The sequence below is a fragment of the Haemaphysalis longicornis genome, unplaced genomic scaffold (assembly GCF_048455015.1).
Source record: "Haemaphysalis longicornis isolate Haplotype H1 unplaced genomic scaffold, Haemaphysalis longicornis Haplotype H1 scaffold_10, whole genome shotgun sequence".
Taxonomy (NCBI): domain Eukaryota; kingdom Metazoa; phylum Arthropoda; class Arachnida; order Ixodida; family Ixodidae; genus Haemaphysalis; species Haemaphysalis longicornis.
The window spans coordinates 133,777,963-133,805,396 of record NW_027526204.1 but is presented as its reverse complement, the minus strand read 5'-3'; the positions used below and the strand labels follow the sequence as shown (position 1 = coordinate 133,805,396).

The 27,434-nt window shown below is 47.4% G+C and overlaps 1 protein-coding gene across 1 annotated transcript; it reads left to right on the top strand.

The window, feature by feature from the left end:
- On the top strand, positions 1 to 27,005 carry LOC144160113 (chorion peroxidase-like). Its single transcript, XM_077691719.1, has 10 exons — positions 1 to 74; positions 12,752 to 12,972; positions 14,589 to 14,792; positions 16,890 to 17,042; positions 17,381 to 17,482; positions 21,083 to 21,218; positions 22,909 to 23,118; positions 24,259 to 24,381; positions 25,906 to 26,133; positions 26,834 to 27,005. Exons 1-10 carry the CDS (start codon positions 1 to 3, stop codon positions 27,003 to 27,005), a joined length of 1,623 nt encoding a protein of 540 aa, XP_077547845.1.
- The last annotated feature ends 429 nt before the right edge of the window (positions 27,006 to 27,434 follow it).

Below are 27,434 nucleotides of genomic sequence, written 5' to 3'. Positions count from 1 at the left end.
ATGGACGGCGTGGACGGCACGGCTGGTGGTGCGGCGGAACGATATGTCGATCCTTGTCGAGGTCGGGTGGTCGGGTGAGGGCTCGCGGATTCAGTGCTGCGCCATGCAATACCGATTCCAACGCACGCGTCACGCTCCCACGCTCCAATGATTGTTTTGTTGATTGTCTCGAGAAAAGGTTCGCATACTCACACAGGCGATTGCCCAAAACGAAAGTGTTAAAAATTTAAATCAGCGATGTATTTGTTGAAAACATAATTAGGCAGACTATTCGGAATTCAAAGAAAAAAAATGGCCGCGTATCTGCTTCTTTCGTTGCAGATGTCGTCAAAAGACGATAGCCTTTGTAGACATTTGCCAAGGAAATGCCCCTCCCCTTTGCTTTCCCGCTCACCTCTCCTGCTGTTTCTGTACCGTCGCGCTCATTTCAAGGTAAAAACACTAAAGGTTTGCGCAAGGCGATTTGAATTTACCGCGTTCCACTGCTACAGGCCGGGTTCCTCCATGCCAGCGCTGCAGTACGGCGGAGTAGCGCGTGAATGGAGGCGGCCGACTACAAGGTTCATAGAACCGCGTCCGGGCCGTGCTCCACGTGCGTTCCAAGCAGAACGTGGAACCCAGCTAGTGGAACCTTTCGTTGCTGTTACCGCGTGATTTTTCATATGCCGCCAGGATGCGGCGGTTTCCTTCAGTAGATGTAGAATATCATTTTTTATCGAAAAACCAAGCCTCCATGTATTTTTTAATAAAGGGTCTTATATTTTCGTAATGCCTTGTTCTTCTTCAACAAAGTTGACAAGTATGAACATATAAACCAGGCTTAGACGTTTGCATTTGGCTGTGAGTATATAAGAGTATTGCGCAGTAAGCAGTTTACTTTGGCCGGGTGGCTGAATCGAGTTACAGATAGACAGACAGACAGACTGACAGACAGACCAAAATTTCTGGGTTTAAGTAGCCCAAGAAAGACTATCGTCTTTAACTTTTCCTGGACGAACATTGCTAAACCAAGTTGTCGAGCCAACGCCGCTCTATTGTACTATTGCCCTCCGCTTCACGTGCTAGCCAAACAAAACAGCTGAGGCACTCAGTTTGACCGCTCATCCTTGGTGAGGCGCGCGGAAGCTGACGTTCCTGACAACGTCACCACTCGAGCTCGACGTGCAGCTCTATTAACTAGTGTTAATATTAGGTAGTGGCTATTATTCCGGCAACCGTGAGAATTCCCGTCAGGAATTTCTCACGACAGTCGCCTTTGATTGGCTAAGCACGCCCCCAGGAGATTTTATGGGACAATTGTTAATTCCCTAAAAATTATTGCCTACAGCTGCTCCTGTGGCGCTGTGTTATAGGTTAGAGTCCAGAATAGCCGAAGTTTTTTTATTTTTTTAGCATTCGAAATTTTTGAAGTTTTCGCTCATGGTGGTATTGTTAACGCTTCTTTATCCTGGTTATTAATATATCAGAAGATCGAGGCACAGGACTTCTATAATAGGTTGGATTAAGTTAATTATAAATTGTATTCTGTGTCGTTGGGCTGGGTGAGGCTTGGATTGCTGCAGTTGGGATGGATTTGGGTAGGTTATAATACGGTAGGTTGGGTTACGTTAGGTTGGGTTTTGTTAGGTTACGTAGGGAGGTAATATTATTCAGCGAATTTTAGGCCAGCCAGCTTTTATGGAAACTGCCGTAAGAATTTCCCGGAGGTAATTCTCACAGGGGCCGTGAGATTAGACGCAGTCTTAATATTAACACTATGGCAGCACGGAGAAAACATGGACGTGCACGAACGCCTCCTCACAGACACTGGAGAAACTCTGTAAATTGTTTCTTGTAGTTTAGTTGAAGAGGTGCTTCCAAGCGGGTCACTGCCCGAGATGGGAGCACTAGTAGAGCTTGTTGTGGTTCGAAGGAAGGGAAAGGAAAAAGAAATGCGCTGGAGATATTAGAGAGCTCGGCAGGAAAATCCCCTACATAGAACCCAGTACAGGGGAGGGGGGTAGAGAAGGACTGAAACGATAGAGCAAAGTTCTGAACAGATATTGAAGTATATAAGAAGAAAAAAAAAAGAACTAAGCTCACTCTAATTCGTAAGACTTGAAGGTAGCGAGACCGTGCGCAACGTTCTCGACCTTAGCGACGGTTAAGTCCACGATTGCAGCCGCTTTGCTTCTTCTTCGCAGCCGTTCTTTTCTCGCAGCCGCAATGACCTTTACTACATCTGTGTTGCTGTAACGCCGAAGAATAAGCAAATCGAAGAAGCATAACTAATCAACGGAACGCGCACACTCAAACCAGGCGCCCGCAGGTGCGACGTGTACCCTACTACACAAGAAGCCCTGGTCAAAAGAGCCACCGAAGTCGCCACCAGCCTTACGCCGGTGGCCACCACGCTTCTCTGACCACTTGCTGGAATGAAGTTTTCTCCTCCACCTCCTCCCTATCACGTGTTTTGTTTTGATCAGGTGGCGTGATTCCTGTCCCCACAGTCAAAGCCGAGTGAGTAAGCCGTTTGAACCTCGAGTGCTACCTCGCGGGTGTAGCCGAGTGGGTAAGACGGCTGGCTTTAACTCCGTTGGTCTACCAGGCACAGTTTCGTATCCTACCGCTGCCGGTGATTTCTTTTCTTTATACACTATTCTACTGAGTTTTGTGAAACGCCGGAATCAACCAATTGCTAAACAGCTTTGCCGTTAAAAAATGGCAGTTCATGCAGGGCGCTGTTCCTTACGGATAGTGCTGCTTTTGTTCTCTTTGGGCACGAATACAATTCGCATGACACGACACCGCGCAATCCGAAAGGAAGTGCGTTTCCCTTTCCGGAAGCGCCTCAATATTACTGCGACGTAAAATACAGCGGCACATAGCGCGACAATTTAACCCTAGATATGCAAAAAAAAAAAACAGTGCTAATATCCGGCATAAAAGTACGTATATATAATAACTAACTATAAGTGTACACGTTTTATCATGATAAGGGATGGGTCCTGGTGGTTGGGACCGACTCATTTGCAGAAAAATGAATGCGACTGAGGAACAATGATCCGTGACAACAACTCTAGCGACAACAAAATTCCTTACACGAAGATGAACGTGAATACTAATTAGGGGGGGGGGGAGGCAAACACGATGAAAGGGTGCCAAACAAGCGCACGCACACGAACGAAACACACTATGAGGTGTCGTATCGCCGGGCCCTTGATGTTTGTCGCGTTGCCGGCCGAGCGCCACAATAACGTTCCTTTATGACATGGAGTCACCCTGCAAGGCGATGAATCCTATGGTATTCATTGAGACGAAAAACGCAGATCACGGTGATGTATCTGAGGAAGACGCCGTAGGCCACCTGTGTGACAAAGACGAAGACCGCGCAGCTGTGAAACGCAGCCCCGGAATATTTCAACGTGGGTTATGATGTCGGCGCGAAAAACTGAAAATGCGACTATGCGCTTATATATCTGATACGAGGCTATTACTTTTTCTTTGACTGACCCGTAAGGCAGGGCGGCGAAGAGTGTAATGGGTGGATAACGGCGCCACAACCCTTTATGACGAATCACTGATCTGCACTTGCGACACCTTCCACGTTGAGTGGAACGGCTTTAATTTTTTGCTAAACATTTCGCGCTTTATGTGATTACCCTGCCAGTAACACTGTCTTATCGGCGCTTCTCTCTCTTTGACCCCGGTCCTAAAAGTTGACATAATCCCAGTAACCCTAGCCTGGCTCTGCTGACGGCAGTGATCCCTTCTAAGGCGTTCAAGGACCCACCATTTGTGCTACTCGGCTACTCCTCCCTGCCTATTCCCCCTCTTCCCTTATTATGGCCGCATGGCCTTCCCTTTGAAATAAAGGATTACAACAACAACTCTTTGGTGTGAAGAAGAGGGAGTGGAGTGCATCTGTACGTTTGTTCGTGTGAAACAGCGCTATCCCCGTAATCAACTTGGCGTGAACTCGAAAAGAGCCCGATAATTTTATCAAACGCTCTTCAACGCTCGAGTTTCCCGCCAACCGTGCCTGTCGCCAAACGGAGATGCCAAATGCCTATTCCATCGCCTGCCATTACAAAAGGGGGCAAAAGGCAATTCACGTTTCTAAGTTTATTGCCACTTGTGCAGACATCTGTATGGCCTCTATATTAATACTTCCTGCTCTTCCACCAACGTATCGCCCCCACCCTTTATCCCGCCTGTTCGGTCATGGTTCGGTGAGTACGCCAAACGCAGAGCTTGGGAGCCCGTTGCTCTGTACCTGATCACATGCAAAAAAGGGTCACTGAACTCTCCAAGCGACCACATCCGAGTCAAAAGAATTCGCGGGGTAGAAAAAGGGAATAGCGAGGAAGAGGGAAACTAGCTTCGCCACATGTGGTGCCTTCTGCGCAACTCTGTAACCACTGTCATTTTATTTATTTTTTTCTCTAGCCACGCACCACGCATCTCAGTTGGTGTGTCTCCCGGGTAGTGAACACTAAGCTTCCACCACGATGCAACCCGAACGGTGAGTATCGAAAATGGCAATATGTGAAGAACTTATCATTGTTTATTTCTAGAAGTGTATACGTGACCCCTCTTTATTAAACGATAATAGTAGCAGCACGCCTGTGCACCCAAGCTTGTAATGTGGGTTCGAATAAATGAGCGTCATAACATACGCCAATGTGGCAGCGCTTGCAAGCATGCGCCAAACTTTTCGATTGGTTTCTAATAGACCGAAGCCGATTTATGAGCGTAATGCGCTATCCAGCCTTTTATCAGAGCCTTTTATCAGTTTTTTTTTCATCAGGCATTCGACCGCCAGGGTGGCTCAGTTGTTAAGGCATTGCGCTGGTGAGCCCAAGGACGCAAATTTTATCTCGGTAGCGAAGGCCATTTTTCTGCTGGAAGCGCAAAACGGAAGCGGTGGCGTGTCAAGATTTATGCGCACGATAAATACGCCCAGGTGGTCTAAGGTAATCTGGAGCCCTCCAATCCGGCGTGCTTCATAGACAACGCGTAGCTTCAAACCATAACCCCTACCGTCCGCCCCTTCTACTAAATGAAGACTTGCCTTCGATTAGCAGCTTATGCAAAATAGCTTTATCACCACCTGATAATCTGCTGCCTCAATGTTTGTTGCCAAAGTCCCCACCCCCGGACTCTGTATTTATAAGTAGATAAAGGAACATTGATTGCGGGGATATTTCTGCTTATTATGCACATTGGCGTCTAGAAAACAGACGACCAACTTATGTACAGGAAATTGTAACCGCTAGCGTTTATTGTTTTACAGTTGAACCTCTTTATAGCGAACACTGATATAGCGAATTATCGGATGTAGCGAACTAAATACGAAGTTTGGTGACGCTTCATTTCAATGACACCTATCCTTTTTATAACGAAACCGAAACCTGGAGAGCCGCGCTATATCGGCTTAACGAAGAAATATTTGGTTTCCGCGAGGCTGAAAACTGGACAGGTAGAATATTATAAGTAAAATGTAATAAAAGTGGGACAAAACAACCATTTTTTAGTAGCTTGAATAACCGTACAAGTAGAAAAGGCCCTTTATTGCGTGGACACTGCGAAAAACTTCATTCCGCTCAGACTGTGAAAAGCCGCCAGGCGAAGGCCGCATCCCCATTCAAGTAAAGAATCTAGGCCTGTTTTCCCGAACTAGCGTTGTTCTGTTGTAATTTCACGACCTCACTTTCCGGTCTGTTTAGTATTAAACGAGCCATAAAGACAAAATACAAGTTTGGTTCATTAGAAAGGCTGCTTTGTCCTGGTAACAATGATACCGATTTTATCGGAAACTTCTAAAAAATAACGGAGATTTTAAAGAAAACGTGTGGAGCAGTAGCGATTCGCTAGCAAGTTTCCGGCAACTTTTCAATGACGTCACAGAATCTTGTTTGGGCGATTGATGACGGCCGAACTAATCAGTCGCCCGGACACATGACTGGACGGCTGTAGTGGGGCCACTAGTTCCGTTTGATCAAATCACTTGAATGTTAACATGCAGTTAACCCACTGAAAATTATGTTTTTAGTGCTGGCCCATGTGACGTCACTCGCGCCGGTAACACGTCACTGTGGCGCAAAATTTGAAAGTTCTTAAGTATTTCTTGGGTTTTTATCGGTTAAAAACCGTCTTTCCTGGCCACGAGCTGAGTGAGGTACTGAAGCCTAACTATTTAAAGTTAACCAAAGTTGTATTTTGTCTTCATGGACCCTTTAAATGCCCCAAGGAGACAGACAAGGATTACCTTGTTTATAGTGGGTTCGAAGCCTAGAACAATGTGTTTTTTGTCTAGGATTGTAGCGCGAGCCAGACTGCCGATTTATTAGAGCCGATTTTTACCTCTGCGTTTACATACAACGAATATCGGACACAACGAACTAATTTACTGCCCCCACACTACTCCGTTATAACGAGGTTCGACTGTATTTTACGTCAGGAGCACGGTGCATCTAAAATTCGAAGAGTGGATAGCTTCAAACACGTGCTGCCATTTTAGCGTTATCTGCGTTTATCACATGGCCGAATAAAAGAAAGATAACGCCTGTTGCATCTGCGCTGCCAACTGGCTTTCAATGGGAACAAAGCAAGGCCGCAACGGCCCCATTAAATTCTACACAAAAAAGCGACACTCTAAGATGACAATTGAGCGTGCCTTGCCTTAGGGGAAATACACTGAACCGACTAACTTTTAACTGCTCGAGCAAACACACATCGAGCATATGAAAGTAGGAATAGGCAAACGCCAGGCGCGCTGAACTGTAATTTTTGCTTTGTTTTGCAAAGCAATAAAGAGTAATTACTACAGAACTGCATGCTTCAAAAACACAAGTAGTGTTTCATCTAATAACTGCCCATCACTGCGAGAAAACCACTTGGATAACAGAAGTCACTCCAAGAAGGTTCTTATACCATAGTGAATCTGAGAATTAGATCTTTTATGGCTTCCTTTTTAGGGGCGAAGCCCCTTAGGGGCTCATGCTTGCGGCGTCTGAAGTCGTCGTCGTAACCGTCGTCTCATGTAGCCACGCTACTGAAACACCGGGACACTCGTTTACGCCTCGGCCTAGAACGCTTCGTGCTTCAAATACGCGAGACTTTTGCAGCAAAGCTGTATACCTCTATCCACAACGGTTTCATTTCCGTTGGCAAAAACGCCAAGGCGCCAATAATACACTCATACACTGCATGCTTCTCCCCTCCCCAGGTTTCACGTTAATGGAGATGGCCCGGGATTTTTTTTTAGGGTTCGTTCCTTTGACGTGATCCTTTATTTTACTTCCGACTGTCTTTTCGCTCCGGTGCAAGCGTTTAACAAACATAATTCAGCAGGCGCACAGCATTGTGGATTGGTGTGTGCTGCATCGTAGCTGTGACGTCAGCACAAGCATCCACCGTAGCGTTCGACTCTGAGAAATTCGACTTCACGTGGCCACCATCGCTTCTCCGGGAGTCGACAAGCAGCAAGCCTCATCCTGTCCGCAATGCCTGGAACCCGACTCATTACCGGGGACACGGTATGTGACAACTGTATGAAAAAGCGTTTATGTTCGCTCTCCTTTAGGGACAAGAATAGAGCGGAGTGGGTCAGGGAATAAACGCGTGCTGAGGACATACTAGTAGAAATTAAGACGAAGAAATGTACGTGGGCAGGGCATGTAATGCGGAGGCAAGATAACTACTGGTCATTAAGGGTAACAGAGTGGATCCTTAGATAAAGGAAGCGTGGAAGTGGGAGGCAGAAAGTTAGATGGGCATATGAGATCAAGAAGTTTGGGGAAATAAATTGGTCGAAGTTAGCACAGGACCGGGATAATTGGAGATCTATGGGAGAGGTCTTTGCCCTGCAGTGCGCGTAGATAGGCTGATCATGATTATGTTCACTACGCACTTACATGCGTCCCACTTGCTGGGAAAACGATGCCCGTCAGATGCCCGCAATCAACAAACGGTGTCATCTATGCGCAGCCTTTTGTTAATAAGAAAAAGTCCTCGGGAACCTAAGACTGCTTACGCGCCTCGAAGGAGTAGGCCCAGCGATTATGAAAGAGCCCTTTACTGCTACATCGCGTTTGCGTCCAAATATTCGCTTCCGTTTCTTTGTCTTTTGACATAAGGCACTCTGAAAACCAGTTTTCTCGACATTCGCGCGGCAGAGTCCCCACAATCACACCTCTTTTCCGCGTACACCAGTCATATCCGCGTGTCACGTTTACCTGTTACACGGCGCGCACCTGACCAACTCTTGTTCCCACCCCCGGAAAGTGCCTAGTTATAACAGTGGTCCCCCCTTGAAACCTTCTCTGGAGACTTGGGTTCAAATCCATCACGAACCCAAACATGCTTTTCTTGGTTTAAAGTGGAGCTGTTGTATTAGCCGTAAGTTCAGTATTGCAGGGGAAAAAATACAAAGAAAATGCGAACGCTCGCCGAGTGTCCCTGGCACGCGCAGTGGCTTTAGAAAAAAAAAAAAAATCTCCAGCGCTGTCGTCAAGCGCTACCACGCATGTAAAAAAGTGGTTGCGGCTAAATAAAAATAAATAAATAAATAAAAATACAAGTTTAGACTTGAACATAACAGAATAGCATTGTAAGCATAAAACAAACAAATGGTTAACACATTTTCAAAAATTCACAATACTCCCCCCCCCCCAAAAAAAAACACAAGAAACATACAACAAGATGAGTATACCATTTCCTGGAGGTCATTCAAAGCATAATTTTCAGAAAATATATAACACAGATATCCAATTATGGAACAGCGGTAGTCAAAAGAGTGTTATACTACAAATCTGAGAAATATTGCAACACTTGTTTGTGCGAGAATTTGGCTATGTTTTCATATTTATTCAAATCCGATGGAAATCTATGGGCCAACATTTGCAGTTTAGTTCGTACAGGACCCTCACGCCCGCGTCATGGCGTTTATTAGGTCGCTGTACGATTCAAAATTACCCTCGAGCTCCTCAATAAGCGTAGAGTATAGTGGCCAATCCGGGCAACGAATTTCTCGGCTCGATGGATCCCTCCACACAGACCATCTAGCAAGGTATAAGTTTACAGGTGCAAGACACTACCACACTTGTGTCAGAACTACCCTGGCGGCTTCATCTCCCGCCCTGGATGTACTCCCCCTGCCACCCCAATATACCGGGCATCAGCAGTAAATCTAGGTTTCCGATTCCAGCCCTAAAGTACTTCACTCTAGGGCACATTTAGAATTGCTACCCTAACTACAAGCATATTTACACCGATGCATCGGTGACGGCCCCATCACCGGCGATCGGAATCTCGGTTTCATGAATGCGGACCACAATTGCGTGCATGTTAAGCCACAAAACAACGTCGATGACCTCAGAAATTCCTGCTCTGCGCTTTACATTGTAGTACGTCCTTCGGCAAGAAGCTCTTGTGTGGGTGATTTTCACAGATTCGCGGACGGCGCTTCAACAACTAGCCTAGTTTCCGCAGGAAGAACTGGCCCACGACACACACTCTCTGCATACACGTGCTACCAGCTTGCTTCACGACGTCGTGCTACAGTGGCTACCTGGACATTGTGGGGTGATTTAAAATGTGGCGGCTGACGAAATAGCCTACGCAGCCCACAATCCATCTAGCGTCGTCATCTCGATTCCATTATCACGGCGTCATGCGGCGACGCTTGCGTACTAGCTGCCGCGCGGCCCTTACAACAATCCAATGGACGGAAAGATCAAAACCTTGTCAGCCATTGTATAGAATTGATCCTACCTGCACCTTCCGACTACCGCGTGGCCAGGCAAAGCGCGACGAAGCAATTGTTCACCGCATTTGCCTCAATGTCGCTTTTGCCCACCACTACTTGCACAAGACGAGCCGAGTTTCCTCCCCTCACTGTCACTCTTGCGTGGTTCGTGTGGACATAGAACGTGTACTGTGTGTGTGTGTCCCCGTTTTGACACTCCATGGCTAACCATGAAGAGAATCCATGACTTCGTGTAGCGCAAAATATGGACAAGGAATAAAGGAGGCAACGGGCCCAAGTGCTAACTTCCAGCTGAGCTTCATTGAAGAATGCGCAAATTTCAACACGAGAGTGGGACATTATCGTACACAACAAAGAAAATAACCGAAACAAGGTATCATAAAGTCTGAACACAAAAATAATCGCGTGAACATGTGACGTCGAAAGAAAGCGAACGAGGCATTGACTAACGTGGAACCCACCCTCTTTTCAGATAGCCAATGTCCATATCAGGCATGCAAGGCCATCGACGGCGCGGACACGCAATGGTCCCTGTTACGTATGGGCCCGCCGACGGGCTTTCTTTCAGCACTCCTCGGCTGTGCGGCGAAGCCACTACGTGCGCCTTCCAAACAAGCCCCATCGTCGACACGTCGAGACGCGCCCAAGGACACATAGGCACCGCGATCGCAGCGGAGTCCTCTCTCCCCTCTCTCGGACTCAACGTGCGCCGATGCTACCGACTGCTCACGAACTCTGGAAAGAGCGTTGTGTGTGTCTGTGACATTCGTAGCGTGTGCACAAATCTAGAAGGAACGCTGTTTCGACCATTAACGCTTTTGGGTATAAATACGACCCTTGCAAGCGCTATAACCCATTCCTGTTTGAGCAGTGAATCCATGCTGTCACTCTGCTCGAGTCCTGTACTGTTGCCTCACCCGTCGGGGCGTTGTTCTTTGGCTTCGGCTCACCTCTCGCGATGAAGTAAACAGTTACGTTAGCCTACAGCTTCTGGACTTCTTCGCGGCTGCAACAGCGGCTGGCCGCTTGCTTTACACCACGCTAACACGCGTATGCCGGAGGCGACGGAGCTTGGCTAGGTGCGGCCCACCGGGTTGCAACATCCCCAAGGCGTGCTATTTCGGCCGCCTCAATTATTTCCCTAGTCGTCTGATTGGCGTGTCGAGCAATGACGGCACACCTCTGAAAGAGGGGCGTAGAATCGCAATCGTGGCAATGAATGCACAAGTTGCCCTTGACAACCTTATGTACGTTGTAGTCGTGTTCGCGCAGGTGGTAGTACAGGCAACGACCTCTTTGCCCGACATATACTTTCTAACACTTTAGGGGAATAGCGTACACAACGTTTCCCACGCATGCCCCGAACGAATTCTTGTGCTGATTGTCACGCACTGGCTGCCGGCGAGCTGCGCGGTCATTATTGCCGCACAGGCTTATCAATTTCCTCGGGGCGGAAAAAGCATCAGCCTTCACACATTTACCAATAAATCTCAGTTGGAAGTCAGCGCTCGTGCCCGTCGCCTCCTTGTGTCCTTGTCCGTTTTTTTTTTTTTTTTTTTGCTACACGAAGTCATAGATTACCGTTGCCAACTAGTCCAGACCCAAACACAGCATGAAGAAAACGTCGGGACTGCGTGCTGATGCACCACTGACACTTAGCGACGTCATCGGTCCATGACAATCAACTGCCGTGGCAACACGGAGCACACGGGCCTTGGTGTCACTTCTCCGTGACTCCGGCCTGAACAAAACCCTTTGAAGCATTGCCATAACTTTACTACTGTGCGCGGGATGTGTGCGTGTTGCTGTGTCTGTCAGTTTCTGCGTACTTATTTGCGTTTCTTAGTGTTTGTATGAGTTCTTGTGTCTTCTCTCCCTTTCACTTTCGCCCATCTCATGTTAATATGGAGTAGCAAGCCAAGCTCGCTGCCAGGCTGACTTCTCTTCATCACTAAAGGCATCCCTCCTCCTCTTCTTTACCGACAAAATCGCTGCTGTGCTTTCTAGAAACGACGCTTTGTACAGAAGACTTCAGCACAAAACACTACTCTTTACGAAGTCACCGAACTCCATCGTCTATGGTGCCGCAACGTTGGGCACACCTCTTTACGCTCTGCCCTTACCTTCACCTTCTTTTTCCCTATTGTCCCCCTTTCCCAATTCCTGCCTTTCTTTTACCATTATTCCTTCCTTCCTTGCGTTCACGTTGTTTGCTGCTTACAGATGCGTCGATCAAGCCAACAACAGCGACGACTTGCCCCTTTGCCACAAGGCCAGCCATGTTCGACGGATCATCGGTCGAATCTCAGAGAAGGGTCAACCTCGCTCTACGCCTTGAGGAAGCCAGCCGGAACCGAAAATCAAGGTTGGGAACAAGAAATTATAGCGACGTTTCACCCCGTGAACGCGGGTAATGCCCAAGCACGTCGAACGTTTTATAAATGCTTCGATTATACGGTGCGAAAGTGGCATACATTCCATTTCAATACCCCATTGAGGATAAACACGGCTTCCTTCAAAATGGCGGACTTGGCTAACCTCGAATTAGCTGACGGACCAGTTGGTGTTAGTAAACCTGGCCCGGGACATTCTTGACGCTTCGTGTTGCGTCGTAATAAACATTTTCCTCCTCCTCCTCCTCCTCCTCCTCCTCCTCCTCCTCCTCCTCCTCCTCGTTTAACTTGAAGGAACTAGCTTTTACGATCAAACGTTACTAGAGGCACCACTACAAACGTTCAATCACGGTTTTTGGCAGCGGGTTCAGTCGTTGGCGGCCAAACACATAAACAAGTCCCTGTGCCGTCGTAAAAATGAGGCAAGAAATGGCTGGTGAATGAATGCTGCTTTATCTCTTTTCCTCAAAACCTATAACAGCTGTTAGAAGTTTGAGCTAAAATTAGCACTGTCGCTAGGTGAATGCAGTTTTTTGTATAAAGCACAATTCTGTGTGGTCTTCATGGTCCCTTTGAGGCTACGTGCACCATTTCCCTGTGATTGCAGGCCCTCCGAGAATGCCACGAAGGAGATTGACAAGGTTGTGAAGGTAGCCGCTACGAAGATGGCCTGTGTAGCGGAGCTCTGCCGGGAACGAAAACCGAAGCGGTGCGACGCCAAAAAACCTTACAGAGAAGCCGACGGCACGTGCAACAACTTGGAGAACCCGGAGTGGGGCGCTGCGGGCGCTTGCATGCGACGAATGCTGCCTCAGATCTACAGCGACGGTACGCCTTAAAGCAAAAAAAAAAAAAAAAAATGACAATATAATAATAATTCCGGGCTGAACCTCCTTTGGCGCATTTGGTGAAGAGTGGGAACACGGGTGATGACTGTGCGCCTCCACGCACTTTGTTTCACTATAAAAACTAAACCTGCAATCCGTTGTTTCCTTCTTCGAGTTTTTAAAAAGTCCTGTCTGTGATTAGAAGGAAGCTCATTCTTAATTGTGGGCGATGGATGCTATATGTTGTTAGCGATCTTTCGGCAATATTATCTGTATTGACAGCAACACCTCGCAGTATCGGAATTATGCTATCCCGTAGAAACATCACCATTTCTTCCGTATTATGCGGGTAGTACTAATTGTTCTACACTGTGCAAGACAGCCTCTTGTAATGCCACGGAAGTTACGTAAGCCTGCAGCCCAGTCTACATAAAGTGATGGATTCAGTCATGAATTCGGACTTCCGCGATTGGCTGCGCACGCGCGGCTGCTTTCATTTCCTTTGCCAGTTTTGGCAAGACATTTGCAGTGTTTCCTATGCAATAAACCTTCTTTCTTTTAACACAGCGTAGTTCTGATTGTATTGTGCAGTAAAGCTAACACAAGGAATAAATTATATGAAGAATTCAATTTCCCTTCCTAAGTGGGCTGTACACTTCCCACGTTGCGAGAACCTAAATGAAAATACAGTAATTTACACTTGTGAGTGATTTTATTTCTCTGTTAGACACAGCTTAGCACTATCGAACAAAAAAATCTCGTTCTCGTGCTGCGCTTAAGCTTCCTAATCTTGTAAATCTGACTCACTTCCATTTCGCTGAACCTATGTCAGCGTGATAACTTCACCGATGATGCCGGAGTCTTGCAACCTACGCAAGAACCACCGTGACGTTAGGCATAACTTCCTTTTTTGAAACGACATCTGGATGTTGAAAGATACACAACTTTTCACCTTCCGACCAAGTAACTTCGTCGAATTATTGCTTCACTGCAAAACTTGGCGCAATAGACGAAAACAAACCTGATGAATAAACTCGAGATGCAATTGCCGAAACCTAATTCGAACACAGAAAACTGCTCGGTGTTTCCAGGCGTAACAGTCCAATGCCGGATATACTCCACAGTGCTCGACCAAAAACAGCTGCAAAACGAAGCGCAAGTTTCATTCCAAACCGAAAGACCTTAGAGGAGGGGAACAGCGCAAAATTGGACAAGCACGAGAAGAAGGAAACGACAACACAGCGCTGACTTACAACAGTTTATTTTTCGACGTTCGCGCACCTGTATAGCCTCACAGTCAAAAAATAGAAAGAAAATCAAGACTAACAAGGTAGTGTCCCTTACCACCAACTAAACTGTTGTAAGTCAGCGCCATGTTGTCGTTTCCTTCTTATCGTGCTCGTCCAATTTTGCGCTGTTCCCCTCCTTCAAGACCATGAACCAACTTGCCCAAGCCTCAATCCTAACAAACCGAAAGTCCGCCTCAGAGGTAAATTGATTGAGGCTGAGACGTAATTGGTTGTAGCTGTAACCATCTGTGTTGTTAACCAGCTAACATCAAGAGGTTAGTCATCATTACCTAACACTTACTTTAATCGTCCATCGCTCCCGCTCTAGGTGTGAGCTCCCCGAGGGTCTCGAGAAGGAGCGGCGAGCCCCTGCCCAGCGCTCGCCTGGTCTCTTACACGGCCCACCCTCAAGGTTTCGCCTCCGACGAGCGGATGTCGAGGATGATGCAGCGCTTCGGACAGTTTGTGGCTCACGACATCAGCTCTGCACTGGTGATCGACGCAGAAGGCCCCGAGTTTTTCCAAAACTTAGGTACGCATATGATTCAAATGAACGATACCGTGATAACAAAGCGAATAGTGAGGGACGGGACTAGAAGCAGAGAAAGACCACTAACTGACTGCGGGAGGTGTAAAATTTTAAGAACTCCGGCGGCAGAGATTGAACTATAGAACATCCCATGAAAGAAATGGTTGGAGGAACGGCGGATAGCGCCTGCCACAGAGACATCCCACGGCCACTACCAATTCTTCTAGTAACTACCACAGAATAACTGCACGTGGAAAAGTAAACCCTCCATCGCACAATGCGTGCCTTACTTCCACCGCATGGAACTGACCTCTCAGTGGGCTCGCTTGTTGGGAGGATGTCGTGTTGCGGAGGTTTCGGGTTGGGGTGGCGTTATCCCCAGAAGTTACCCACGCTTGCCCTGTCCGTTGCCACGCGCCGTTGGCGGACACTTGTCCCTTCTCTGTGCTTCCTGCGTCAGATGCTGACGTCGAACACTTGCTGTGGACTTGCCCAGGTCTCAGAAACGCCCGAGCGCAACCCCTCCGAGGCACAGGGCTCCATCCTGGGAGACCCCATATCTGAAGCGCTGGATATGGGGGCCCCAGCACCGGTCTCTTCTTGGATTTTTGGCGCATTACGGGTGCTGTGTTGTACATATGAAAAGTCTTTTTTATGCCGTAGGGCAATCTCTCGCAAAAAAAAAAGAACATTTAGGAGTCCTTATTCCTGCTCTGGACAGAAAGGGAAAGGAAGCAAAGGCACAAAAACTCGTACAAACACTAAGGAACGCAAATAAGTACGCAGAAACTGACAGGCATAGCAACACGCACACAGCCCGCGCACAGTAGTAAAGTTATGGCAACAGTTCAAAGGGTTTTGTTCAGGCCGGAGTCACAGAGAAGTGACACCAAGGCCCGTGTAATCCGTGATTATCATGATGACGATGATGTACGCACAGGAGAACCTTGTAATGAGCCGCGGAAAAGGAATCGAAAACGCTCCGGCAGCTTGTGATCTTCTCCTCCCATACAAGCTATATACGAAACACTTCGGAACTAACCGAACTGTAACCATTTAGTATTTGGCGTTCAGCAAGGGCAAAGATTTGTAGTATTCACTCCACCTCATAAAACTGAATGTTAGGACATTTCCCAGTGAATACAACTGTGAGTAACAGATCGTTTTCGCGCTTGCAACAAAACAACGTATCCATTTTCAACCGCGTATCCATCCTACGACCAGAAAGTGTTTTGGGTGAATTCGAAGATACGCATGCCGCGGTAGCTTTCAGCCTTAGTCAGACAGAGCACGTCACGTGATTTGAACATAATTAGGAGTGCCAGAAGCCCTGGAGAAAAAAGGGCTAGCCGTAACGGCGTTTTATGTACTTCTATAAGGAAGTAAATAATTATCTTGCAATGCGTTTGAGTGAGATTATATGAACCACGAGCGGTGCCAACATTGAGAGTGAACGCTGAAGCAGATTTCATTTGTTTAGAGAACGATACCATTACCTTATATCAGCAATGATATATCTACAATCGAGGCATTTCTTTGTTCGTTTGTTTTAAAGCGAAAGCTTTCTTAATGGGGCCGACGGCGTCCTGTCAAAAAAACTAATCCGTTTACCCATAGACCGGTTGGTCGCCCGAAAAGCTCTGATAAGATCTCCGGACACACGGCGCGTGATGAAACCGGGCTTGCATTGTGTCAAAACGGGTGCTTGAAAATCGCGAAAAAGGAACGCTTCCAAATAAGACAATACACGCACCATCCATGAAGAAGGAGTACAATAGTATATAGTACCTATATTCCGTAAACCACGTATCGGTATACATTTAGATCGTTCGTAGGTGCGTAGGTCGTAGGTGCTTAGTGCGCGAAAAATGCTCGCATTGGTTCGTTCTCTGTTTTTGACGGTTTGACCACCGACTATATACGCGTTTTGAGCGAAGGTTGGACGCACTTTTGGCGAAGATTTTGACGCACTTTTCACGCAGTTTTTGATGTTACAAAAAGCTTTCGCGTTTCTCTCAACTTTCGTTAGGTTGGTAAATTTCTTCTCTCAACTTTCTTTGGTAAATTTGTTGGTGACTATTGATTGCGTTATCCACGCAGGACGCGACACGTACAAGTGCTGCGACCCGACCCAGTCCTCCGACCCAGAGTGCTACAGGATCGACATTCCGGAGCAAGATCCTTTTTACGCCCAGTTCAACAACACCTGCATGAACTTCAGGCGCGCCGCCCCGTGCCTCACCTGCAAGCTGGGTGGGTGAAATGTACCCGGCGCGTGGTGCTAGTAACTACTCCCCAGCAGTCGTCAGCTCTAGTTGATGAAGTACAAGTTTCATCCGTGTTTGAAATTCACGAAGTTCAGTTCACCATATTCAAAAAGCTTCGCTCCAGTAATCCTTAAACAGTATGCAGTAGCTTGAAGAACAACGAAGCAAGGAATTTTTGAATATGCAGTCTTAGCGAGAAGTCTGGGCTGTTAAAGTCAAAATTGGAACTTCTCCTCGTTTACGCAGCCGCGCAGACGGCATTTTTCTCGTACACCTTGGCGCCATCTAGACACCAATTAAAATAAAACGTTCGTCTTTCCGCAGGACCCAGGGAACAAGTGAACGCTTTGACCTCGTATATCGACGGCTCACCGATCTACGGCATAAGCGAAGTCCAGACGAGAAGGCTTCGCTTTCTTCAAAAGGGTATGGACCGCAAGACGTGCGCTATCTTGGCCAACAACAGTGCCGCCCGTCAACGCATCATGACGTCGCCTTTCCTTTAAAGCGATAGCATTAGCAGGGCAAACCCATAGTATTTTCTAATGCCTGTGTGTGCTTGCATATGCTGAAACCTCGTCCATACCCGCCTCGCCCAGTTACGCTGACTGAAACATCAGAAAAGAACGGACGTGTGAGTATGGAAGAGGCGACAAGACGGAACTTGTACCACCCTTCCACTCCATGGCGGTTCCACTTGTTCACTATAATTCGGCTCAAATGGGATGTCACGATTCCCTAAGAAGCGGTTTAATCATTTACTCCCCCTAACAAATACCAGCGCTTGCCGTTTGTACGAATGCTCCCATTGAAAGCAGGTGTTGTTTAGCCTAAACGTACCATAACTTTTGCTAACTATCCTTTTACTTCACGTTTAATTTGTTCCCTTTCTTATGTGTGGGGTGCATATAAAGGTTTCCGCTAGATCAGATCAGCAAACAGTTTCGCTTCTAGGTTCACGCTTTCCGGCGTTATTTCTGTTCTTGCGGTATTACTCTATCGCATAACAATGTAACAGTTATGCAAAGTAACTAGTCCTGACTTTCAGGCGGACTAATATAATTAAAATGACCACCTTAGTGAAATGCTCAACCTTGAGAATATAAAATGGCTAGCATAACGTTATCTTACTTATGTTAAGATGATGAATGGAACAGAGAGAGAAAAACGTGTATTCTCTCGCTCTTCATTTTATCATCTTCGCATAAGTAAGACGACATCATAATGAAGGAAATATCCCCCCCCCCCCTTCGCTCTTACAGTCTCCGGTATAGTTGTTTTAGTGTTCACGTTCTTGTGCGTGAAATATTGCATAAATTACTTAATTTCTTGATGAAAGCAAAAACTACCAGTGTAACCAATTAAGTGTTGTCAGTTGGGAAAATATGTACCTGCGGTCATCATGTAACTGCCAGCGCAGGCAGAATCTGAACTGGTTGGTTCTTATTTAACTTGGTTCCCGGGTAAGCCTACAGAAACTAATGCTACAGCAGACAACAGAAATGCGACGACGCGCTGACTGTGTGACGTCATATTTTGTTGTCTGTCTAGGATTAGTTTATGTTGGCTGACCTGTATACCAAGTTAATTACACCATTAATAGTGCTACCGGTGTTCTCGGGGTACACGGAAGGGGAAATTTCTGAAGAGTCGGCTCAAAAGCCCGAATTGAAATTGCAGGGCTTTTGAGAGAACAAGTGGTCGGGGGATCAAGACTGCTGCCCGCCAGCCGACACCCCGATATAGACCAGTGCAGCAAACAAAAAGAGCATCAGCTCTGCTTCGAATCCGGTAAGTGAAACCGTCTCGTTCGCATGCTTCTCAGCGAAAATGTGTATGTCGCTTTCACAGGGATCTTTCGTGACCCCGACGTTTGGTGTACGTCACACACACAAAAAAACTCTCGTAAAATTCCCGCATGCCCACTCAGAGTGATTGGCGAATGAGAAGTTACGGGCTCATCGTAAGCTGTTCACGGCTGATTCATTTGATCCTTAGTAACGTTAAGGGGGAATTAAAGAGCAAGGATCTTCTGTTCTGTTAACGTTGATGACAGTCATGGTGAAAGTCGCGACAGACAGTCATGGCGGAAGTCGCGACACTCACCCGCTCCTCAGATTAGTGAGATGAGCGCAAAATGCGAATCAGTAGATTTTCTTTTCTTTATTACATGGGAGAATACGCTCAGACGTGCTACTACGAGGACTACATAGTCAAGCAAACAAAAGAATACACTGAAGTTAGCAGAAGCACAAACGCATCAAAATTTAGGCAAACACACACAGGCGTTCAAAAGAGGGAACCACCAGCCAGGTGGTTGGTCAAGCGAATTACAGTCGAACACGGATATATCGAACTCCAAGGGGATCGCGAAACAGTTCGATATATGAAAAATTCGATATAAAAAATATGGGCTCTCAGACCTCACCTATGGCGGACGATCCCTTACCGATCGTCGCATTCATGAATGACAACTAATTCCGCACTCACGACGCAACAGGACGCTTTATTTCCGTGAAAAAAAAAATCGCTGATCTTGGCCTGCTTCTTTGTCCTGGAAATGAAATTAAAGACCCTGGTCTCGATCTTCTCGAGGCTGCACAACTAGAAAATTCCAACAGTACGCTGCGCCTTCGCACACCATGCACAACACGCACGCAAAAGAAGAACAGCGCGCACGTACCACAAGAACTTTGAAGGTAACAATTCCAAGGCTCTCTGAACGAACTCCAACGAAGCGCTCGCGATGGTCATCTCCGAGAGAAACAGTGATCTCCAAAAGGTGCGGGACAACTCGCCAAACAGAAGCAACAGCAGCAAAATGCAAAAGAAGGAGGAGGCCGCCAGCGCCTGGTACACGCGCTCCTCCCGCACCGCTGCACCTGTTGTTGAGAGCGAGGAGGGTACGGGGGAGAGACGCGCACCTGCGCCTCGACGCGATGCGCATGCGCAGTGAGCGTGTGGACGGCGCCGACAACATCGACGAGTGACATCGCGAGCCTAAGAAATGCTCCGCATTTAAAAGGTTGTTGAACTTCTCGAAAATAGAATAGACGAGAAACAAGCTGGCAAACAAAAAGATAAACAATCCCAAGTCCCCTCGCACAATCGGAAGAAAAAGGTTATTGCGACGCAGTGGCTCATTACGCGAACACCAAATGAAGGTTGCACAAATCCGGTGAAAAGCCTGTATCCTGTGTTGAGCGATGTAACACTTGTAGGACCTAAAGAAGTCGGGTCACAAGAAACGAGCACGAGAAAAGTAGACAACGTTGGGTGCGCACAGTAATTGCCGGGGTCGTATCTGCCTGGGAAGTTGGAACGGGATGTCGCGGGCGGAATTACCGCAGTGACCTCACAACTTCAATCCTCCTAGGGTGATTGGCAGATGACGACGACAGCTGACTATGAAATGATGGGCAGCTTCAGACCGTCGTTTAAAGGGACCCGGCAACACTTTCGAAAAACGCTTTCACCTTTCCTTCGCGTTTCGAAACACTGCGAAAGCTACAGTTATCGCCAACACGGAGCGGCACTGTGTGATTTGCTCGTCGCTGCAGACACGACTTCCCTTTCTGTTTTGCTCTTGTAGCTTTACTTGTAAAGTCACTATCGAAAAGCATTCATTGCAGCAACTGAAGGAAAACCGGCCAACAGCCGCTCATGGCCTCAGTGACGTAATTCGGGCCGTCGAAGAACGTCAAGACTTGGAAAGAGAGGAAACTCTTTTGAGCGAGTTTCCAAGTTATCTGATGGGCATAAATCAGTAATTTGGGCTGAGTTACTTTGCGACTCCCTAATCTAAGTACTGGGTGTGTTGGGTGACTACGTTCTGCAAGCATTTAAGGTTTTAAAAAAAGTCGAAAAAAGTGTTGCAGGGTCCCTTTAATCAACGATTATTGCGCACGATTGCCACGTTTCGTCCTCTGTACTATGTACAGTCGACGCGTATCGTAGTTTTACTTCCCTAAAACGCGAGGGAATCGTTCGCTTATCTCATTTTTCTGTTTCTTTTCGCTTCCACAGGGGACCGCAGGGGCAACCAAAACTTTGGAATCCTATCTATGCACATCACCTGGTTTCGGGAACACAACCGGATAGCAAGGAATCTGGCGCTGATCAATCCGCATTGGGATGACGAGCGTCTCTTCCAAGTTACCAGGCAAGGCCCAGAGCCGAATTTACTCCGAACTTTTTCACGAGCGATCAGTTTTTCAACAAATAACGTGATGATCATACAAGCCGTGTTTAAGGGCATGATGTTGTTCAACACGAAGTTGAACACGTTGAATATAAATACAAATCCAGCCGACACCTGCACCTATAGGCCAACACCATTCAGGAAATAGCGAAGCGACCGTTTGAACATTAAAAAAGAAACCGCGATCACGCTGCTTGCATAGCACTTCAGTAATTCTAGAAAAACGCTCAAGCATGCTTCACCAGCTTACACAGTTTATGACGTCGCACTCCGCAGTATCACGCTTTTCATGCTCTGTTGTTGAGCGACAAGCCACTGCCACCAAAACTGGTATGCTTGTTTGTCGGCGCCGTAATATACCGATGTAGGCAAACTCGTTAGCACATTCCGGAGTCATTTTATTAAAAGTAAATGTCTTTCGAAACGGTGAATTGAGTTTAAAGGACAAACGTTTGCACTCGACTCTCGATAATTCGAAGTCGCCTAATTGTAACTCTCCGTTAATTGGAACTGATTTTCCAGTCCCGGCAATGTTACGCGCAATTCAATAGAAGTAATATCTCGATAATTCGAAGTTAAAACTCATCGAGCAATTCGAAGCTATTTCGAATAAATAGCAAGGAGGTGAACGTGGTCTCTCGATAAAATTCAAAATTTTCAAGCGCCGAAACACCACCGCGCCAGCACTACGTCGGCGCCATCGCAACTCAGGCAGTGCACAGTCGCAAAACGGCAGGTCAGCTGAGACTCGCGCCAGCGTGCGCCACTATCTGTTTTCAGGTCCTCAACCTTCTTCGTTGCGCACAGCTCCGTGTGATGAGCTTGCGTGACGCATGCTCCGCGCTTTGAATTCGGCGATAAGATTGAACTATCAGGGCAAACCCTGTCGTACGCTCCAACTGGCGGCGGAAGTCGAGATTCAGGACAAAATTAAGAAAGGAGACGCGTTCCGAACTAATGGCAATGCTGTCATTGTGTTTTCTGTTTAATTGGAAGTTCTTTTAATTACAAGTTTTCTTTTTTTTTTTTTTTTGCGGTCATCGTGGGCTTCGTATTAACGGGAGTCGACTGCAATATGATTTGACCTGTGGTCACTCTCCGGCGTGACGGGTCTAAACAGATATGTCTAACGGACGTATCAGTTTCAGTAGTTTGCGGGGATAAATTGGTCGCAGTTAGCACAGGACCGGGGTAATTGGAGATTAGTGGAAGAGGCATTTGCCCTGCAGTGGGCGTAGATATGGTGATGATGATGATGATGATGATGATGATAATGATGACGTATCAGTTACAGACGTGCTGTATTACTTCTTCCGTTTATAATTTGGCATAGAAGGGCCAACAAGCGTCTGCAGTCGTGTAACTTTTCGGATAAATCAGTGACGTTGGGCTGCCTCTGTGTTGAACGTTATTCTCTTTCGTTTTTTATTTTTAGCGCCGTAGATCGTTACTTAGCGTCGTGAGCTGCTTTGTGGCTGTGCAGAGATGTCGGAACACTTTGAAGATCTCTAGGTGGTAAAAATTAATCCGGAGCCCTCCACAAGGTGCGCCTACTAGCACATGTCTAGCTTCGTCGCGTTAAACCCCATAAATTGAATTTCAAATTCGGTTCCTGGCTCCAAAATCTCTCTTTCTTGAACTTGGAATGCAGGCGCATCGTGGAAGCACGTTTGCAGCATATAGTCTACAACGAGCTCCTCGAGGAAATCCTTGGGCCCGAAGTGATGAAACGAGAGCAGCTGCGGCCTCGGCGCGACGGCTACACAAAGTACAACCCTAGCGTCGACGCCACCGTCGTCAACGAGTTTACCACCGCCGCATTCCGCTTGGGCCATGCACTGGTGGGCAGGGACCCGGATGTGTAAGCTGTATCATCTATCATTTAACGTCTTGGACATCAATTACTCGCGCCTGCGGGCACGAAAAAATTGTCGCTCAGCTTGCAAATTTTGTAACGTGTTATGCAGTTGGAGCTCTGAGCTCGCTCTCTTTTTTTAGAAGGCGAATTCTTTTATAGAGAGGAAGAGAAACATTTTAAGAGCGAATGCTCTTTATAAGCGACCCCAAACCATCCACCGCCGGCGTCGGCGGCGGCGGCGTCCGCAGTGCTCTTTAAAGAAGAAACAGCATCCGGCGCCAGGTTTCGATCCGAGGACTTTGCGGGCCGCAGCCCGACGCTCTACCGAATAAGCCACGGACGCGACGCTGATATCGGCGTCAGAACGCGCATTATATCTTTAACGCACTCAAACTACGTCGTCAGCGGCGTGCGTTGGCGACTCAGCGGCGTTATAGCGGCTTGATAACTGCGTGGTGTACACGTGATACTACAAACCCGATGGAAGAGATGGAAGAGAAGGCGGCGAGGCGTTGGGCTGCGGGGGCCGAGCGCAAGCGCCGCAAGCGGGCCGACAACCGTGCATTCGCACTTTCACATTCTCCCCCTCGGGGAAATGCGGGGGAATTTTTATTTCTTGCAAGGCCTGCCAAGAAGAGTGAGTGAGTGAGTGAGTGAGTGAGTGAGTGAGTGAGTGAGTGAGTGAGTGAGCGAGCGAGCGAGCGAGCGAGCGAGTGAGCGAGTGAGCGAGTGAGTGAGTGAGTGAGTGAGTGAGTGAGTGAGTGAGTGAGTGAGTGAGTGAGTGAGTGAGAGTGAGTGAGAGTGAGTGAGTGAGTGAGTGAGTGAGTGAGTGAGTGAGTGAGTGAGTGAGTGAGTGAGTGAGTGAGTGAGCGAGCGAGCGAGCGAGTGAGTGAGTGAGTGAGTGAGTGAGTGAGTGAGTGAGTGAGTGAGTGAGTGAGTGAGTGCCAACAAGCGCCATTTGTTAGTCAAACTGAGCGGCTCAAGAAATTGTGGCAGGATATGAAGTGATTAAAAGTGATTCACGGATGCACGAGGCCCATATCTTGTAAATATAAGCTGACTAGGCCCAGAGGCCATTTAAAATACAAGTTCAGAGTTCACGCACCCAAAAATTAAGCCTTCCTGTTTCGTTCTTACGTGCAGCAAGCTGCCGGGGGATGTACCTTTGCGGTACCAGTTCTTCCACCCTTTCGCCTTCTACAACGCTGGATTTCCCGACGCTTTCATCACAAAAAGGCTGAATGAGCCAGTGCAGAAGTTTGGCCGGTAAGCTCACTGCGTCAAGAGCTGTCGCTTTCGCGTGACGTGCGTACGGCTTATTTCTGGAGGTCTCATTCTGGCCCTGTAAAAGTGCAAAACTGCATAGACCATTACCAGTTTTTAGGACAGAACGAGAGAATTCTTTAATGAGACCGAAAAGGTCAGCCATGTATAACGTTGTGTTTGCTAGTTCATATGGTTGGTGAACATGTAATGAGGGTTAAATTCTAACACGAATAATACAGATAAGAACCGATAAAGCGAAAGGAAATTCGTCAGACGGACACACGAAACACACATACACACACAAAAAAAACGAAAGAGTGACAGAGGCAGTCACAAGCTGGAGCCGAGTCCACAGTCTCTAAAAAAACGCTCAAGATCTTTAAAACCCCGCACCCCACTGTCTTTGCTGTTCCAGGGGCCTATGAAGTTCTTCATGCTGAAATTTCTCGCCCGTAGTAAACTTCGCACTGTCATTCGCGCCGAGTTGAAACGTGGACAAGGAGAGGTGTTCAGTGTCCTCTCGTACACCGCAAAGGGGACACATAGGTGATGCCACCAGACCGATTTTGTTAAGAAAGCGTTTGGTGTAGGCTACCTTGAGGCGCAGGCGATGTATAGCACACTACGTTGGTATGGATAAACGGTAAGGTATACGAAACGTACACTGCGGGTCGATAGCGGACTGCTAATGCGTAAGCATTACGTATTATTTCAAGCTAAGCGATCATTTTTATTCATCAAATTATTTCAAGCTACGCAAAAAATAGCGCAGCGCACGTTGAGGTGGGTCCTCTCTTTAGTTTCCCGGCCCGGCATGGCAGACAGCGCAGTTCACGAAGAAACTAGGTGCCGAAGTCAAGGAAAATGCCGAAACTTGAAAAGAGACAGCAGTTACTCTAAACAGCTCACGCACGCTCACAAACTATCGGTCTCAAATCAGGCGCGATCAGAGAATGTCACCCCTGCAGTCTCCAGTGGAGCCGACCATTTGAGTGTTATCGACAAGTGCTCGGTTTTTGCCTTAAGTGGGCTAAACATCTCCTTTTTGCTTAACAATGCTGTCACGCATGAACCATACTACCGATTCTAGGAGTTGGAAAACCTGTTTTGCCTATGTCTTCATAACCACGGTGCTGGTGGCAGTGTTTTCTGGGGACTTCAGTATCCTTGTGCAGAAATCGTCTTCAACGAATAGAAGCCGAAATACCGACATCAAAAGAGAGACACAAAAAATTAACGCCAGAATGCCAGCCGAGGTTTGCTTACATATGCTCCGTCTATGAAACATCCACCTATCGTAGGTTGCGGTGCCCTCCTAATTGGTTAAACAGCGTAAAAAAGAGTTGTCTTTTTTTTTTACGCTGTTTTGCCCAAATTATGTACCAACACGCCCAGTTTTCTATGTTAACCAATTCGTCGTTTTCCCCTCGGGTGCGCCTCCTAGCTTAGCTGTAGGTTCAGCTAGCTCGAAAGACCAGTGTTTCGACGCGCATTAAAGCCCCTTGGGCTCACGACTCGGAGCAGGTACGGCGATCCCGAGGTGACCCGCCATCTGTTCCGGTTTGCGAACGGCCCCAAGCCTTTTGGTGTGGATCTGTTCGCGTTCGACGTACAGCGGGGGAGGGACCACGGACTGCGCAGCTACGCCGACTTCGTCGAACACTGCGTGCCCGGTGTCCGTATTGAATCATTCCGGGATTTGGAACAGCTCATGCCCACGGATGCAGTGGACGTCTTCGAAAGACTTTACAAGTGAGTGTTGTGACACTTCGCCACTTTATACTAAATTGATGTCAGTCAGGTGTTCCTCCTCTCAACCGAGCCCTCCGTCATCAAAGCAGCGGAAAGTGGAACTGACGATTTTCATGGGGTGATAATTATTTCTTTCTAACACTGCGATTCTCAAATGGGGGTTCGTGGACACCAGAGGTCTCGCGGTCCTTTCATGAGTCCGCGAAGCTACTTCGGAGCACATAGCACGTTGGAAATTGCTCCGATTGATGAGGAACAGTTATTCGCCTGTAAAGGGTGCTCTGTTACATTCCAACTGCCTTGCAGGAAAAGAAATAATACCAGAGAAGTGTTCCTCAGCAGTAAAGGGTACTCCGTTACATAACTGTTACTGCGGTGACGAATATGCCACAAATACGCGTACTTTTAATACTAGCTCACTGAACTTTATCAGCACACCGCCGGCAATCGGTTCTGTGCGACGGCATAAGATATTACGGGCGAACTGTCCGTGAAAACGCTTTTAATCCCGTAGCACCCGTAAATGATTTATCGATGATTCCGGCGTCTCGACTTTCATACGGCTCAGATATCCCCAAAAGAGGACTGTAAAGATCGATTTTTTTTTTCGTTTCTTTGCTTTGTCATGCCGCGTCTTTCACCAGGAGGTCTTCAAAAACCCACCGTCTCCTCCCATGACTGTGACATCTCTTTTTTCCAGGGATGTAAGAGATGTAGACCTATTCTCGGCCGGCCTGGCGGAGAGTGGTTCACATGTGGTGGGGCCCACCTTCACCTGCCTCATCGCCCCAATGTTCGCGAAACTCAAGTTCGGCGACAGGTTCTACTACGAACATGGCGGGCAGGCTGGCTCTTTTACACCCGGCAAGTAATAATCCCCTCTTGTTTGTTTACTTGTGCGCATTGTTGCCGGCATCTGGCCGCGCCTATTTGTTTTATCCAAGTTGGAATTGAAGGGTCAGTGCATTGCCTGTCGTCGCTAGAACAGGATGTTCGTCTTTGATCACCAGTGTTCTAGATATGATTCGACGGTTCTCCAAGAATTAACGCCGAAAGATATATACTCGCAATCAAACCGCACGGCACGTTGTTTACCCCTTCGTCGCCGCTTGTATGTATAACCATTGACTTCCTAGCGTAGCACAAGTTCCCTCAAATAAACTTTTTCTTCATTTAAGAAACCTGCGTCGTCCTCGGCTACGTGACGCTACGGCGTAGGGTATTCATTCGGATAAGTTGACACATTTAGCAGCCAAAAAGAACAGGAGGAACCAGCGTCCGTGAAGAATGCTTCTGCAACT